Source organism: Rhinatrema bivittatum, chromosome 3 (assembly GCF_901001135.1).
Source record: "Rhinatrema bivittatum chromosome 3, aRhiBiv1.1, whole genome shotgun sequence".
NCBI lineage: Eukaryota > Metazoa > Chordata > Amphibia > Gymnophiona > Rhinatrematidae > Rhinatrema > Rhinatrema bivittatum.
This window is the reverse complement of record NC_042617.1, coordinates 182,419,132-182,436,411: the sequence shown is the minus strand read 5'-3', so window position 1 is coordinate 182,436,411 and position 17,280 is coordinate 182,419,132. Positions and strand designations below refer to the sequence as shown.

The 17,280-nt window shown below is 44.0% G+C and overlaps 1 protein-coding gene across 2 annotated transcripts in view; it reads right to left on the bottom strand.

The window, feature by feature from the left end:
- Window positions 1-17,280, bottom strand: part of FH (fumarate hydratase) — a 146,030-nt gene that overhangs the window by 90,411 nt on the left and 38,339 nt on the right. For both annotated transcript variants that reach the window (XM_029594019.1, XM_029594020.1), the window contains exon 3: window positions 13,102-13,212. In XM_029594019.1, coding sequence (XP_029449879.1) covers window positions 13,102-13,212 — 111 coding nt within the window. The remainder of the gene's footprint in view (window positions 1-13,101; window positions 13,213-17,280) is intronic.

Below are 17,280 nucleotides of genomic sequence, written 5' to 3'. Positions count from 1 at the left end.
AAAAGGCGATAATCGGGCCACACGTTACTGTATGGGAGGGAATAGCTAATCCGATCGTTTACATATCATATACATGCCGCGGGCAGGAAAGGGATACGTGTCGATTTAAAGAAGCGGTAAAGATTGGTAAAAACGGATAGTGAATCGCAGGTTAGACTTACGCGGCCAAATTGTGGGTAGAAAGCGGGTTAGAAACAGGGTAACCGCGGCCGCGCTTTAATGTATCGGCCTGTGTGTGGGCAAGAGGAAAAAGGTTTTCTTACTGAATCCTCCATGCTCCTTAAAAGTCCTGAGAATTAAACGAGTGCTACAACCTAGTGATCTCAGAAAGTCAGTCAGGCTGAAATGCTCAAAACGAACATCTGCACTGCTATCCAAGGACTACCAAGGCATTCCATCTGCAAAAATGCTAACGGCTCATATATTGCTACCCTAGAGGAGGAGATCTAACTCTTTTCAGTGCATCTCAGAGTCAGCTGCTGCCACAGCTGCTACCTGAAGGGCCTGGTATAGGGTTAGGATAGGCAGGAGTACTGCAGATGCAAGGATACCCAGCATCAGAAAAATCAAATACATTTTCGTTTTTCTTTGCTTAAGGGAGCCCTCCAACTAGAATAATGCTAAACATTTCTTAGGCTGAAATATTCCTTGTAGGTGTTTCTGCAGAAAGGAAAAATAAATGTTGTTATCTAAATGTGTTTTTAATGAGTTCTCTCCCATCCTCCCTGGTGAGAACAAATATTTGAATCCTCAGCTCTTGCTCGCCAACTAACTCTCAGCACTGCACAAAATGCTTGTTGTACAGAGAATTAGAAGGCTGGCTCTCAGATCACAGTGTTGTTACATTGTCTCATACCATTTTAGATAAAGTGGAAAAAAAAAAAAAGTTTCAGAAGACATAACATCCATGAAACAGCTCCGACAAAAACTACAGACAGCAAGCACCTTCCACTGCTAAAAAGAGGTACGCAAGATATTGTTCATTAATTTGTCATCTTGCTGCTAACTGACTTTTAGGATGAACTATTAATAGAAACTAATTATAATAGACAATGGAATGTGATCTCACCTTCATTTTTAATTTGATCTTTAAAAAAAAAAAAGTCAAGGAGAACAGTAGCATACAGCAGGCTATTCTAACACCTCTCCAAAAAAAAAGCCAAGTTCATGATGTCTTAGGACAAAGTAGATATGATGTCCATCTGCAAGTGAGCATACTGCTAAACCACAGAAAAATTCTGAGTTTGCAGGATGGCTTAAGGTCTGTTTTCTCAAGATGCGATCATGAATTTTACCTTATGCAATGTCTATATTTAAGTATTATGGTTACTGATGGCGAAAGCAGATGCAGAGAGCCCCAGGTGGCAATCTGACAACAAATTAAAATTCCAAAAAAAAAACCTAAAATAAAGACCTCGCACAAAACCCAGTAATTCCAAAGTCCACAAAGAGAAGGCCACTGCAGAGTTATGCACGCAATGTCACTCTGCCACCATTCTCCCTCATCCGTACGACAGACAGCATTGCGACAGAGTTCTAACGAAAAGCTGCCAATGCCGTCAGTCAAGCATAAGCAAACAAATAAAGAGCTACTAGCTCCCAATGTCAATGGAGGCCAGTGGGCTGAGGAAAAAAAAAAAAAAAAAGAAACACCAGCAGGATGAGAACCAGTGTACATAACTGAAAAAAAGTGAAAGAGAGAGATCTTTAAATACATTTGAGGCCAGCTGAAACAAAAATCATTACAACTCACATTTAGCTATTGGGATGTTAATTTCGTTCCAGAGATGTTTTGTTTCAAAGTTTTTTGAAAGCAGCTTTTTCTGAATCCAGCGGGAATATTTTTGGGCTTTTTCATTAAGTATTGTTTCTAAAGCAAAAGGAGGGAGAAAGCTTACAAGGGCAGAGAGACACTGAACAATTCCCCTTGCTAGCATTATTAGTTGAAATCACTTTAAGAACTCAGTGTTCGCAGTGCATTTCTTTCCTCCCTATGCATCTCCTTTGTTCTTGGAGATCTTGGTATACAAGTTTTCCAGAAATAGGTGAAAGGAAGATGAAATGGAAACAAGCATGAGAGTGACTGAGCTTCCCCATCACTGTTCAGAATCTAGACAGCTGAGGGCAGACAAAACATGCACACAGAGATCAAGTTTCACAAAATGGTAAAACAGATAACTTCTCCAGCTAAAGTTAGCCTGATAAGACGTCCGGGACATTCAGCAGGATAAACGTCTCACTGAGGATTAAAAGTTATCTGGCTAACTTAGTCGATTTTCAGTTAGCCAGATAACTTTAGGACTTCTCTAAGGCAGGCCTCAAGTTATCAGGCTGCATGTAACCGAATAGTCTTTAGGAAGGAAAAAGAACAGCAAAAATGCCCAGATTTAAAGAGATCACTTTTAGCAATAAAAGAGAACTGGCTAAAGAGAAACAAAATCTGAAGAAAGAACCCTGAAGGGATCCCTACAAGATAGATGTATTTCCGAACTGGAAGCCCTAACTGAACAAACAGCTGTTGGGGGGGGGGGGGAAGCCTTCAAGACAGATCCTTCAAAATACACACAAAAATAAATAAATAAATATAATGCTTCAAAAGTTTGAAAGTAGAGTCCACAAGAGCTTTAAAACTAGATTGAGGTCCCGGGGTAGAACCACTGGCCTAAAGGGGAGATGTAGTCTCTTCACTCCTTGAATTAACCGAGCAACATCCAGATGTGAAAGGACAGAGACCCCTGGATCAAAAAAAAAAAAAAAAAGACAGCAACCACTTGAACTTGTACACAGTTTAAGGCTAATTCTTGCCGTCTTCCTTGGAAGAACAAAATGCTAGAGATATCTACATGCCATGGAAAAAAGGGCTCACTGCCTGCAGCATGCCTCAACAAATGCAGACCGAAATGTAAGCCAGAGACGTAGAATTTTAAATGGGCTTTGAAAGAGTAGAGATTACAGAGAAAAAGCACCCTTTCTTGCATAGGTGCAACCTCTCCAGACCCAGACTAGATTCAGAGGATCCAAGATGGCTGATCGTTGATGCCACACTGAATTAAGGATCTAGTGAGTGGTCTTTTGTTTGCTCACTTAAACATTTTCCTAGTATTGCTATGATCAAAAAAAGAAAGGGGAACGTTTGAGGGGCTCCCTTCTATGATCCCCAAGCCTACCGGTCTCACAGCAATCCCCTATCAGCAGCTTCATGCAACCATTTCCTTCGACGGGATCCGAGAGAGTGTGGGAGGTAGAGGGTGTTACCGCCAGCTCCAGTACAGATGTCTCACTAAGTCCGGGCCTCTGCAACTGTCTTGTAGAGAGGATATTTCCGACCCAGGACTTAACAGTTGATGCTGCTATGGCCATGAGTGCTGTGACAATTGGGGGATTTGGGTTCCTAAGGTTTGTGAAAGCAGAGAAGCAAGTATATTTGGATCAAGGAGAGCCACGAGAGGCAGAGAGGGAAAGAATACTGGTTAACCTTGCAAGTGCCATTTTAGATCAAGGATAGGCTGCGCGGAAAGAGGTTGTATTCCCCTCAAGAGTTTGCAAGAACTGGGGGTCAAGTTGAAAAGATTTTACTTATGCAGAAGTCTTTAATTCAAGATAAAAATGTAGTTAATAAGAAGTTGGAAAATCTAGAGAATTTTATACAGCACCTCAATCTGAGGTTTATTATTTATTTATTTATTTATTTAAAGTCTCTTTTATACCGATATCCGTTCGCACATCGCATCGGTTTACAAAAAACAGGAACTGTTGGGTGGAGCCCTTACATATAACAGAAAAAAAATACAAATTACAAATTAACTTTTGGGCAGAGCCCTTACAAGTAACTGAAAAGAGAGAGGCTAAAACAGGGAGAGAGGATAAAACTGACTAGGCAGTGCAGAGTCAATAAGACAATAAATAGATGCAACAGAATCATTTCTAGAAGGGCTACTATGGCTCTGTTGGAGCTTTACAAGAGATATTTGGCCGACATCTTGAAGTTATCCAAAAATGCTATTCCTCTCCTCAATAAACTTTATCTGCCTATGAAAAGAAAGAGGAACAAGGAGGAAGCCAGGCTGAGGGAGAACTATCCAGATAGCTTGGATCTAATTGCCTTTCTGGAAGAGAGAAGAGAGGAGAGAGAGATACCTTCCTAGTAATTATTGTCTTTGCACAAGATAAAAACTCCACAATGTTTAATAAAGAAGGATATGTTGATCTAATTAATTCTTAAGCTTCAATCATTGAAAAATCTAAGACAAGGTTCCATGAACTCACATAGCGCTATACCACTCTTTGGGGCGGATTTTCAGAGCCCTGCTCGCGTAAATCCGCCCAAAACCGGGCGGATTTACGCGAGCAGGGCCCTGCGCGCCGGTAAGCCTATTTTACATAGGCCTACCGGCGCGCGCAGAGCCCCGGGACTCGCGTAAGTCCTGGGGTTTTCGGAGGGGGCGTGTCGGGGGCGGTCCCAGTCGTCGCGGCGTTTTCGGGGCGTGTCGGCAGCGTTTTGGGGGCAGTTACGGGGGCGTGGCTACGGCCCGGGGCGGTCCGGGGGCGTGGCCGCGCCCTCTGTACCCGCCCCCAGGTCGCAGCCCGGCGCGCAGGAGGCCCGCTGGCGTGCGGGGATTTACGCCTCCCTCTGGGAGGCGTAAATCCCCCAACAAAGGTAAGGGGGGGGTATAGACAGGGCCGGGCGGGTGGGTTAGGTAGAGGAAGGGAGGGGAAGGTGAGGGGAGGGTGTTAGAGGATTCCCTCCGAGGCCGCTCCGATTTCGGAGCGGCCTCGGAGGGAACGGGGGTAGGCTGCGCGGCTCGGCGCGCGCCGGCTATACAAAATCCAGCCTTGCGCGCGCCGATCCAGGTTTTTTAGTAGATAAGCGCGGCTCCGCGCGTATCTACTAAAATCCAGCGTACTTTTGTTTGCGCCTGAGCGCAAACAAAAGTAGGCCTATTCGCGCTCCTTTTAAAATCCGCCCCATTATGGTTTACACCTAATCGTATAATGCTCATCGTCTCCACTTTTCATTAGCTGTTACATTAATAAAGAAATACATGGGAGGTTTGGTTTTTTTTTTAAGACCAATGATTGACTCACCTGTAATATGTGTATAAGTTCTGACAGGACTTGCCCTTGGGTTCTGAGGTCTTTTTCCTCCATATAGTGGTAATCAGATTAATTATTGGCGAAATAAACTGTTTCAGTGTAAAGAATTTCTTTTTGGATTTGTTACACAACTTTATACATCCTGTATTTGCATTGAATTGTACAGCAAGGGGAGTCACCAGGCCCAGTCGGTGACATGCCTTTATGTATCAAAATTTGAGGAAACACATGTCTATACCTCTCTTTTTTTTGGCAACATGTCAGATTGTGGGTTAGATTCATCGGTGACATTTTTTTCATCTGGATCTCTTCATTCTAACATCTTCTGGAGTTTGAAGGATGGCTGAATCAGCAGGATGTAAACTTGCAGTTTTCTTTTAGCAGAAATCAAAAGATTTCTTTTTTTGATATGATTGTGTACAAAACAGAAAGACAAATTACAAACTACTATTCACCAAAAAAAACAGACAGAAATTCACTTTTATCATTTCAAAGCCACCACCCTACACATTTGAAAGAAAACATCCCAATGGACCAATTTCTTTGGCTCCAATGGATATGCTCCTCAAAGGAAGAACACATCACTGAAGCAGATAAAATGAAGAACAGATTTTTACAGAGAGGTTACCCCCCACAGAGCATTCAAATGAGCATTCCATGCCAATAGAAAGTGGCTACTACAACCATCACAGAAAGGACCAGCACATAGAATGACATGTATTACCTTACTCCACCCACACAAGTGAAGTCCAAAAGATCATTAAAAAATATTGGAATTTATTATCTGACCAGACTCTTTTTCAGGAGATCCCTATTTTTGCGAATCAAAGAGTCTGGAATCTACGGGATATGCTCATAAACACATCCAAAGAGACACACTTTCAGTTCACATGTGACAAATGTGTCATATGCAGACACGCTATGCAAATCCAACAATTTTCTTTACCCAATAGCACCAAAACTCATTACCTTCATAGACATTATACATGCAACTCCGAACCCGTAATCTATGCTATAGTACGCCCCTACCATAAAATCTACATTGACTACACAAAGATGGCTATAAAAATCAGAATGATCCGACATGCAAGTTGCATTCGTACCAAGAAAATGGAGGCCCCAATTGTCCAGCATTGGACCGAACATAATCATTCTGTCCAAGATTTAAAATGTGTTATATAGCAACTCAATTTGACAACAGGGGGCGATATTTCTCTTCAGTTACAAAGAGAACAAAGATACATCTACCAATGGGACACAATTCACCCTAAAGTTTTAAATAAAGCCATTGAATGGGAGGCATTTTTTAAATAAGATTGTTCCTAACAAAGCCCACATTCATCACCATTATAATTAAACTGGTAACTCATATGCTGGGTCGTTATCACCACATTGAAACAGCTTAGATGGCTAAGGAAACAATCTTGCCCACAGACAAAACAAGACTCTTATAACACAAGGAAACCAAATCAGCATCACAAAAGCTACAGGAGATCAAGAAAACGTTACACAAAGTGTGTGTGCGCACACGTATACAAGTATATATACATTTTTTCATCGATAACTAGGCTGAATTAGCCATGCTACTTGGACGACGTCATCGACGATGCTCTTGCAGACATTCTCTCTCCAAGATAGAGCCTGTTGCACCTGTGTGGCACTTCCCACGCACAGCGTGTCATCAGTCTCCTCAGTTCTTCATTTTCTGTGCTCATGCACGGACTTTCTTTTTCCTCTCTCTCTCCATCGTGTCTCCTTGTTGAGGGTTCTTTTCTCCTTTTTCGTGCTAGCGATGCCACAAACAGCACTATTCAGTGCTCTCCAAATATGCTGAAGAAGCCAGGGTTCAAATATTGTCAGTGCGGACATATCATGTCAGTCATTGACAACCATACCTACTGCTACCTCTACCTCTGCCCCAGCCCGGATCATGGCCAGGTGTTGTGTCGAGATTGTGGCCGCATGCCTCCACGGGCACAGAGGCAGCTAAGATAGCCATGCTCCGGGACAAGGAAGGAGCTTCTTCCCATTTGGGGAGTTATGCGCCCTCCCTGAAGCGCTCAATTCACACTTCCCTGGGCCCTAAGACCATGCTCCACAATGTCTTCAGGTGGTCTTCATCAACAGAGCTGTAGGTGAAGTCCAAAGGGAAGCATTCAGTACCTATGGGTGACAAGGTTGCTTTGGGACCGAAAAAACCCATGCCGGGGCCCACAGGTTATCTGACAGGATTCCAGTGCAAGTGCGTCGTCGGTGCTGAAGACGTCGCACCAACCGATCAGGCGGCTGCGTCGAGCTCCAAACACCTCCAAGATGCATCCATGCAGACGTCCAGGAAATCTTCGGATGAGCGGCCGCATCGCTCTGACCTCAGCACATGATGCATCCGCGCAGACTTCAAAATGGATAACAACTCAGGAGGTTATTGACGCAAGTTGCTACGTGTGCCAAGATGCACAGCACATCAACGCAGACACATCGTCCATCCATGCATAATGCCTCCATGATGCACCGTCCAGATTTTTCAGCGCATGAGTCATCCAAAGATGACAGATGTAGATCTGCTTTCTCTGAAGCGGGGAGGAGGGTCGAACCGCAAAGCGCCCAGAGCCCACATCGAAGAAAGAAGAGACTGGAGCCTACATTCCCATCTCGTGCTAGACAGGGTGTGGACCCTATCCTAGACATATTGTCCCGATTACCTTGGGCTTCCCATCCCAAGCCTGTTTCCATCAGCTCTAGGCCTTCTTCCTCCCAGTAAAACCATACTGTTTATTCAGATTTGTCAACCTGATTGCATCTTCAGCACTTCATTCTTCAGAAAGAACTTTCTCCAAGAGACAAACATCCTGCACTGGAGAAAGGTTCCTGGGACTTTACTCAACCTTCTTCGGATATTTTATCTGCAGCTATACACCCTCATGGGTACTTGCCAGGTTCTTATGGCCTGGATTGGCCACTGTTGGAAACAGGATGCTGGGCTTGATGGACCCTTGGTCTGACCCAGTATGGCATTTTCTTATGTTCTTAAAATGTTCTCAGACTCCTGTAGTTGTGCAGAAACAGAGGTCTTCTGTGGATTCACCTGCAAGCTGATCCCAACAGGCCATGGATCAAATTTCTTCCATTATAAGGAACCTGCTCTCCTCTTTACATCCAGAGATATCGCTCCTGCATCTTCAGGGTTTGAGTGGGGAAGGGATTCGAGACCATATCCCTTCCTCTCCGGTGGCAGCACTATCCCTGGCTCCAGATGAGTTGGCTGCCGTCACCTCAGTCAATCCACCCAGACTCTCCGCAGGACCTTTCCCCTAGCTGTTTGATGGGTATTTCATCTGATCCCCCAGAAGAACCTCCGGACCACTCTTCTCCTCCAAAAGGAGAAGTGGAGAAGCTCGGCAATATGCTGGAGGTGGAATTCCGTAAACTCCCTGACCCTCGGTAAGAGGTTTCGGAATTCTTCATATAAGGTACAGTGGACCCTTGACTTACGAACTCAGTTCGTTCCAGAGGGCTGGTTGTAACTCAAGTTGGTTTAAGTCAAGACTATTTTTTCCATCAGAAATAATGGAAATACCCATAATGCGTTCCAAACCTCCCAAAGCACCCCTTACCTAACATTTTTGTAATAAAAAAGGATTGTATAATGTGCGTAATTATCAGAAACACCTATAATTTTCCTAGTGTACTCACCAAGAAGTTATAAAATGTGCCTAGCCTACCAGAAACAATTTCATACTGTACTCACCATTTAAGTTGACATCTTTGGCTTGCAGGAAGGAAGGAGGGAGAGAATTCCCCCCTCCCCACCCCCTCAGAGCACATCTCTGGCCCTCAAAAACTCATTTCCCCCTCCCAGCATACTCATTCCTCCCCTCCTGATACCTTGCTGTAGCCAGAAGCTTCCTTGGTCACCAGTAATGCTGTTGCTTGCTGCAATGCCATGCCGGGTCTGCCTATGTGCTCCTGTGAACATTTGCAGCTCTGGGAGTGCCTGAGATGGACAGGCCTCATCGGCAGCAGCAGCAGCCAATCGCTGCAACAGCAGAGCAGAAGTCCCACCCACCAAGCCCAAAAAAACATGATTGACAGGAAAAATGCCCAATTAGAAGCAACCGCACGCATGAACGGATACCCATGGCCTTGGCCGGCATTCAGGTTGTAACTCAAAACTAAAATTTTGGTTGTAACCCAAGTTGTTCGTATGTCAAGCCGGTTGTAACTCGAGGGTCCACTGTACTTGATGCGGTGCTGTCTAAAATGTGGGGGTCCCCTCACTCCAACCTACCAGTCTCCAGAAAACTGGATTTGAAGTTTAGATTACAGAAGTCCATGACCTATAGACTGCATCAGTGGTCGTGGAATTGGCAATGAAGCGTGCTAAAAAAACAAACAAATAAAAAAAAAAAACACCCACACAAACAAAGGCTACATGAGTCTGCTCTTCCACTGAGAACACAGACTACTTGATGACTTTGCCAAGAAAACTTTTCAGAGTGCCATGTTAATCTCCTGGATCCAACAGCACCCGTTTTATATGGTCCAGTACCTCTATGAATGCCTGCAATTATTGAAGCCCTTCTTGCATTCAGAAATGAACCAACAAACTCACCCCTCAAACTTTTTTTTTTTTTTTAATTTTATTTTTATTCCACATTATATTATTTTCCAGAAGATAGACACAGATAAATACACAATTATCAAAACTAAGGAAAAAAAATATACCATAAGAAAAATAATTTGTACTTGAAACTTATCTGTGAATCCTAAGACTAGTACAGAAAGAAATTACGGAACCTGTCTAAAAGAAAAACAAAGGAAAGCAGCGCATTAGCAGAAATTAACAATTAAAAGAAAACTGTGTTGGACTACTATATTACTACTTCTCTCCTTACTGCTAAGGTTTGATGGATTTAGGAATCAAGGTATGTTCGCAGCTGGTCCGGATAGTTAAATACATATCGCGTGTTTTGATAAGTCAAAACACATTTGCAAGGAAAACTTAAACATATTTCGCTCCCTACCCCTCAAACTTTTTACGATATGGAAGAGGGGTTACAGCATTTACTGAGAGTGGTTTACAAGTCCTTCAAAAGCTCTTCCCAAACCTCCGCTACTACCATCGCTGCTTGCTGGATAGCTTAGCTCCATTCTAGCTCCATTAGGGAAAACTTCCATGATCGGTTAGCAAATCTGCCATGCTCAGGTGAGTACCTGTTTGGCGACAAGCTGAAGGACAGAGTCCCAGATCAAAAAGCAAAATGTAACAATGCATAGGCCAGGCGATGCGCGCAAGCCCTGGGATGTGCGTATGTCCTGGGGCTTGAAAAAGGGGGCAGGGCGTGGGCAGGGCCAAAGCCTTCAGGCACAGTGGCCATTTTCCGCTATGCCCAGGATCGCGGGCCGGCCATCGACCAGCGCGCGCAACCTACGCCTGCCCGGAGGCAGGGTCAACTTCTAAGTTAAAGGTAAGGGGGCGCACAAGTGTGCACCCCCTTGCACACGCTGACCCCGGATTTTATAACATGCGCGCGGCTGCGCACACATGTTATAAAATCGGGCATAGGTTTGTGCGCGCTTGGTTGCGCGCACAAATCTATGCCCGCGTGTAGCTTTAAATATCTGCCCCTATGTTTGGAGAGGAGTCAACAAGGCCTATGAAGAGAAGCACACCATCCCTACTGTGGAGCTACAGCGACACAGGGAATTTAAATCAAAATTGATGGCAGGATGAGTGCAGCATCTTACCAGAAAATACTGGAGGAGAATTTGCATTCATCAGCCAGGAAGCTGTGCATGGGGTGCACTTGGAGTATCCAACATGACAATGACTGGAAACATAAGGCCAAGTCAACCCTTCAGTGGCTGCAGCAGAAGATAGTGAAGGCTCTGGAGTGGTCAACACAGTCTCCTGACCTGAATATCATTGAGCCACTCTGGAGAGAACTCAAAACATGCAGTTCATGCTAGACAACCGAAGAATTTACTGGATTTGGAGGCTTTTTGCCAAGAGGAATGGGCAGCTTTACCAAATGAGAAAATAAAGAATCTCATTCAAATCTATCACAAAAGATTGGAAGCAGTCATTGATGCAAAGAAGGAGGCAATACACAATATTAAGAACTAAGGGTATGCAATCTTTTGAACAGGACCATTTTATTATTTCCTTTATTGTTATGGTTCAATGATTGCGCTATTCTGTGAAGCATACTAGTTTAATTTGAAACACATTAAAAATAATAGACTTGTTTTGTCTGATTACTCATGTTTTCTTAAAATGCTACGCATCTTGCAAATTCTACCAGGGGTCTGCAAACTTATGAACACAACTGTATACATTATGCATCCAAAAAAGGGTAAGAAACCATCTGTAATAGACATTATAAAGAGTTCTCTGCCAGATTTGCCAACACAGAGGTTTTAGCCATTCTCAACCTTATGTCATCTCAGTTATCTGCCTCTAAAATAACAGTTTAAGTCTCTTATAAAGGCAATATTTACATCTTATTCTCTGGGGAAAATTATTTTATAAATACTAGATATAACAGCCTTTGGACCACCAGCTTTGGTGCATAATATTTCAAAATTCATTTGACTCCAAATAATGTTGAACTTGCAAAAAAGCAAGTAACTCTACATTCTGTAGATAATACTTATGCAAAACAGTGAACCACAGCAACCTATCTTTCCTGCATAAATGCCCCAAATTAGTAAGACCTTGCAATTCCCATCTTTTGAAGGTCCCCAATTCTCTTCCTGGTAGAAAGCCCTCATTTTATCTAACCAGAGTCATTGGGGGATATGTTTCCCCATGATACCAAAGCCTTAAAACTTCTATCCCAAATTTTATGTTATGCCCTGTAAATGGATTCTCAGGATATCTTAATTTGCATCTCCTTTGGGATCCACAGCTAGTGATAAAGGGGAAGTCTCACAAAGGAAATATTGCTCTATCCTAATCCATTGTTTGGCCCTGTTCCTCACCTGCAATTCCACAACTGCTCCAAGTTGCACCACTTTTATAATCTTTATCCATGTTAGGAAGCCCCAACCTTCCCATTCCTCCAGGCCAAGTCAACACTTTCCCCGCTTACCCTAGGAGGTCTTTTCCTCCAAATAAAACTTTTCCGGAACTCATTATTACTTTTGCATATTCATGTGCGTGCAAAGCTTTTCCCCAAACGTTTTGTGCACAATTTATAGCAGACAGAATTGTGTGCAAGTACTTTTGGCAAGATAACTTTGCGTATTTACCATCCAGTTTAGGAATGCTGTTACAAAATTATCCCCTTCAAGGGCAAGCTTGACTAGACACAGGTGGGAATTCCTAGCTAAGGGTTGCCTTCAACATAAAAGGGAAAAAAACAAGACTGCAAATGAGTGGCAAGAACTTGGTTTTGTTGGGTAAAAATCTTTTACCCAAGAGCTGAATCCAGTACTAGGAGACACAGTAAAGACTTTGAGAATAGACATGGAGAAAGCCTTACAGGCCACAGATGTAGGGTTTGGTTGCAGCAGCAAGCGCATGCTAACAGGAGCAACAGGAAGTGCCCAATCTGCTGAGTCAAATCCTGTTCAGCTGTTGCTGAGCTGCTGGTGCTAAATTTGGCATCACCTTTTGTGCAAGCATCATAGCCATTGTGGTGTGAAGTACACTAAGCCTCCAAATGAAGGTAAAGAAAGCAAGACTTATCTAAATAAGTGGCAACAAACACTAGAACAAGAGGGTGGGTTGTGTTTTTTTTTGGAGATTCACGTTTTACCAAAAGTGTGTTCTTTTAAATATAAAATCAGAAGCTTCAATAAGTAAATTGCTTTTTGGCAGCAATTTTCCTAGTAATTGGGGGGAAAATGCAATGTTTTATGCCAAGTTGCCTCTGTATCTCAGGCACTCCAAATTGCCTTTTATCAAACAATCTGTTTCTGCCATGAAAAGTTCTAAGTGTTAGAAATAATAAGAGTCCTGATGTCTTTTTTTTTTTTTTTTTTAAAGCAACTTCTTCCTACCTCATCTGCTGCTTTGATAATAGCATCAGCAATCACAGTCTCAAGACCATAATCCTTATTTACTTCAGCAGCTGCTCGCTTCAAGATGCCAAAAGCTCGGATAACTTGGAGCTGAAATGATGAACAGAATGTGTTTAGAAATATATAGTTCCCCCCCACCCCCACCCCCACCTCCACGCATACACACACACATCAAAATTAGGTCGAACAAATACATTTAACCATTTTCCTTCCTTAGATAAAGCAGGCAGCAGTTAACCAGCTACAATACTTGAAGGAATTCAACAGTACAGCATTAGCAAGTTATGCTTCGGATTCAGCCCCTACATCAGGGGTTCTCAACCCAGTCCTCCAGTGTATCCTCCTCAGTCTATCCATAATACGGCTTAATAAGATATACTGGAAGCCATGCTCAGATTGTCTCCCCTGTAGCCTCTTTTGTCAGCCTCTCCTTTCATAGATTTTCTCCCTTCCCCTACTCGACCTCTCTAGATCCCTATCTCTCTTCCTCCCATTTCTCTCCACCCCTTCCCAACAGCACATTTTCTCACTTCTCCCAGTGGCATCCCGTTCTTGATGCTCCAGAGAGCTACACCAGCTACTGGTGAAACTTGCATGACAGATGTTCTCACTCAAGAGGCACTGCCAGTGCTTATGTTTCAAAAGTGGTAGCTGTGAGTCATAGGATCTTAAACCAGGAGAGCCGGTAAGAGTTGAAATGGATTTCCACTGTTCTGAGGGAAGCGAGCAGCTGATATCAGGACAGTCACTGGACAAAACAGTAACCTGGGGCAAGGATTGCCTTTGGCACCCCACGTCTCTTTTGGGCTTGTGTACTCAGACTCTCACATTAACCCAAAAGGGCAGCATGGTGCCCTCCCTCATCTTGGCACTCTGACAGTTGTCCTTCTTGTCTCGTTCCATGTGAGAAGGACCCCAAAAGGGATTGAAAGAGGGATCAGATCACTGGAAAAAGGAGAGAGAAAGTCTTTAGACTGGAAGAACATGTGCAGTTCATCCTCTCCCAGGCAGTCCACTAGCAGGAAGACTACACACAGATGGTTCCAAAACAGGAAGAAGCTTGCTTCAAAAATACAGCTAGGCATATTTAATATTGCACTGAATAAAAGCTAGGTTTCTCTCGTTTACAATGTGATATGGAAAACTTGAACCCTTCTTGTGGTCCCTAAAGGCTTATTTGTCACTTATCAGCAGAAGCAAAGATTTTTCAAGGCTCAATAATATGCTTGACATTTATATACATCAAGGTGGCCCTTAGCCCCAATGTATGCAAATATGGCCAATGCATATTCATTATGTATAGCCTGACAACCAGACCAGCTAAGGTAGCCTCAAAACTAGGTGAAGAATAACTACCATATGGTGTAGGGCTTGCAACAGGCACAAAAGTATAAGAAAGAAGGCACATAGTTTCATTTACTGTGATTTATAATCCACCATACCCTAATTAGGCCCAAGGTGAAGCACAGAAAAAAAAAATACAAACAGCACAACAGTATGAATATATAAACAGATAATAATACAAAGAAAACAAAAGGAATTAATACAACAAATAAGGAAGTAAATACACCAAGCATCGCCAACTCCAGTCTTCAAAAGCTATAAACAGATAGGGTTTTCAGAATATCCACAATAAATATGCATGAGATGAATTTGCATCCAATGAAGGCAGTGCATGTTTGTGGCTGTTGATGACCAGAATTGGCCATCCTTGAAACAGACAAATGAAATTAAAATAATAATAAAATCACTCAGACATGCCTTCCGAAGAAGCACAGACCACTAGTGGAAATTTATACCCATACATGTTTGTTTTCCTGTTTTCCCCAAGGTATTCTATATTAAATACAAAGGAAAAGCAGACTGCACATCTCAGGATTTCTTGGGCTCCAAACCATATGGAAGGCTTGGGCAGAAGAGCCCCAAACATTCCAAGAGAATACCTAGGCTATCTAAAGCTACTCTGCATTGAAGAAAAGGGGAAAACATGCCTCGTTGGCATAGTGACTTCACTAGCAATGTCTACACATTTGTTTGACCTGTACATCATTATTATGTAGAAAGAAGAGTTGCTTACCTGTAGCAGGTGTTCTCCTAGGACAGCAGGATGTTAGTCCTCACATATGGGTGACATCACTGGATAGAGCCCAGCGCGGAACTTTGATCTCAAAGAATTCTAGAGCTTTCAGCATGCCCTACTGAGCATGTGCAGCTGTAGTTATCACCCTGCCCCCTAGGCAGAGTCCCTCAGTCCATGATATTGCTAATACATGGAGAAACCAACTCCCAGGGGAGGTGGGTGTCTTAGGAGAACACCTGTTACAGGTTCACAAGGGTGAATACCAAGCTACAGGCTGTACGAGCAGGACAGAACAGTAAACCGCACAGTGCTGGAGCACTACTTCCCTCATTTGCCTGAGAGGCAGCCGACCCACCAGGGGTGCAGGCTGTAGAAGAGTTGAGTTTTACAAAGAAAACCAAGAAGAGACTGAAAAACACTCATGCGCAGCAGGGATGCCTGAGGCAGGAAAGTGATGCGAGTGCAAGCAGAAGCAATTCAGCATCATAGAAAATAGTACCAGCAGGGTTCCTGAAAAGTAAACCCTGACAAAAACAGTGGATCTGCATCTTTCTGGATACAGGAAGGACCTAGAGATGTAAACAACAGAGACTCTTGGATGAAAACCACAGTTTCCTTCGGTGTGAAAAAACAACTGAAAAACAAATTGGGACCAGAGAGCCCTCCAGAAAGAAACTGACGTCCACTGACATCCAAAGGATCGAATGTATCTGGAGAGGAGTGCCCAGGTTCGGATGGTAGGCCGAATGGGCAGAAGAAACCCAAGAAACACTTGGAAGAAAGAGCAGTAAACCACATCAGGGCCTGGGACAGACACTGCATGCCAAAGCATCAGACCTAGCTGACCGGGCAGGACAGCGTCAAGGGTTTCAGAGGATGAGAGACAATCCCCGAAACAGACCTGACCTGTCGTCCAAAGCACCTGGCAGGGAGATGAAATAGGTGCTCTTGAGTGAGCTTCAGGCTGTCAAAACCGGTTCATCCATCCTGTCACAGGATAGTAAGGGGAGCAGGAAGGCCCTTGGGCAACCTAGAGAATAAGACAAACTAAGGCAGTAATGGCCAGAGAATATAAAAAATAAGTGGAAAAACATGGTGTATCCTTCCCTGCAGGTATACAGAAATATACCACGGGCGCCTTAGCTTTAGCTCCCTCCCCTCAACAATCCAGTCAGATGTCGGTAGGAGCAAAGATCACAAGGAGGCAAACCAGTGGACTGCCGGGGCAAGCACAAGTCACCCGGTTGTCTATCAACCCCAAGCGAACAACTCACTGCCCAAACCAGCAGGGAGTAACCCACTGAGACGGAGCCCTCAGTCTTCTTGACACAGTGGAAACTGAGACCGATTGCTCCAGGGGAGAAATCCCAGAGGCCCCACTGAGACGGGAAGCTGGGGAGCCACACATGCAAACCCCAATAGAACAGGATTTCATTACCAGCCTGGAAACCCAAAGGACATCAGGGCAGGCCCAGGGCGACCTCGGAACAGAGTACCAAGCACCCGGCTGAGGTATCACTACCCCAGCATGAGTGCATACACTTTACCTCCTAAGGGAAGTAATGGATAATGTTGCATGACCCTGGTCTCCTCTGTTTGCAGGTGATCCTGAAAAAGGGGGAGGAACAGGTTACATGCTACCGCGAGCAAAGGGCAGTGCCCCTGTTACAGGGTACTCGGCCCCCAACTCCCTCAGCCATGGACATGGCAAAAAGGGTGAAGGGCAAGGTCGCCCAGCTGATGGACTGAAACTCTCCTCACAGAGGAGGGTCCAGCAAGCAAGAATGACTATAGTGATCCTTAAGGAAAACACCCACAGAATCCAGCAGATACCAAAGTGACTCCTGAACAGGGGAACCTGGAGGGTCACCGAACAGGCTCCCTCGTGGATAAAACTGCTGCGTTTTAGAGCCCCCAAGGGAGAGTGCTATTCTCGAGTGGTTTTTGGGGCTGGCGCAAGTCAGAGCAGAGCCATCCCTTGTCCAGGAGTGGAAAATGAGGGACACCCCTCGAAGGGATGCACAATCTGGCGTCCAGAGGGGAACTCAGTTGAATCTCTCCTTCCAGAGGGGAGAGAG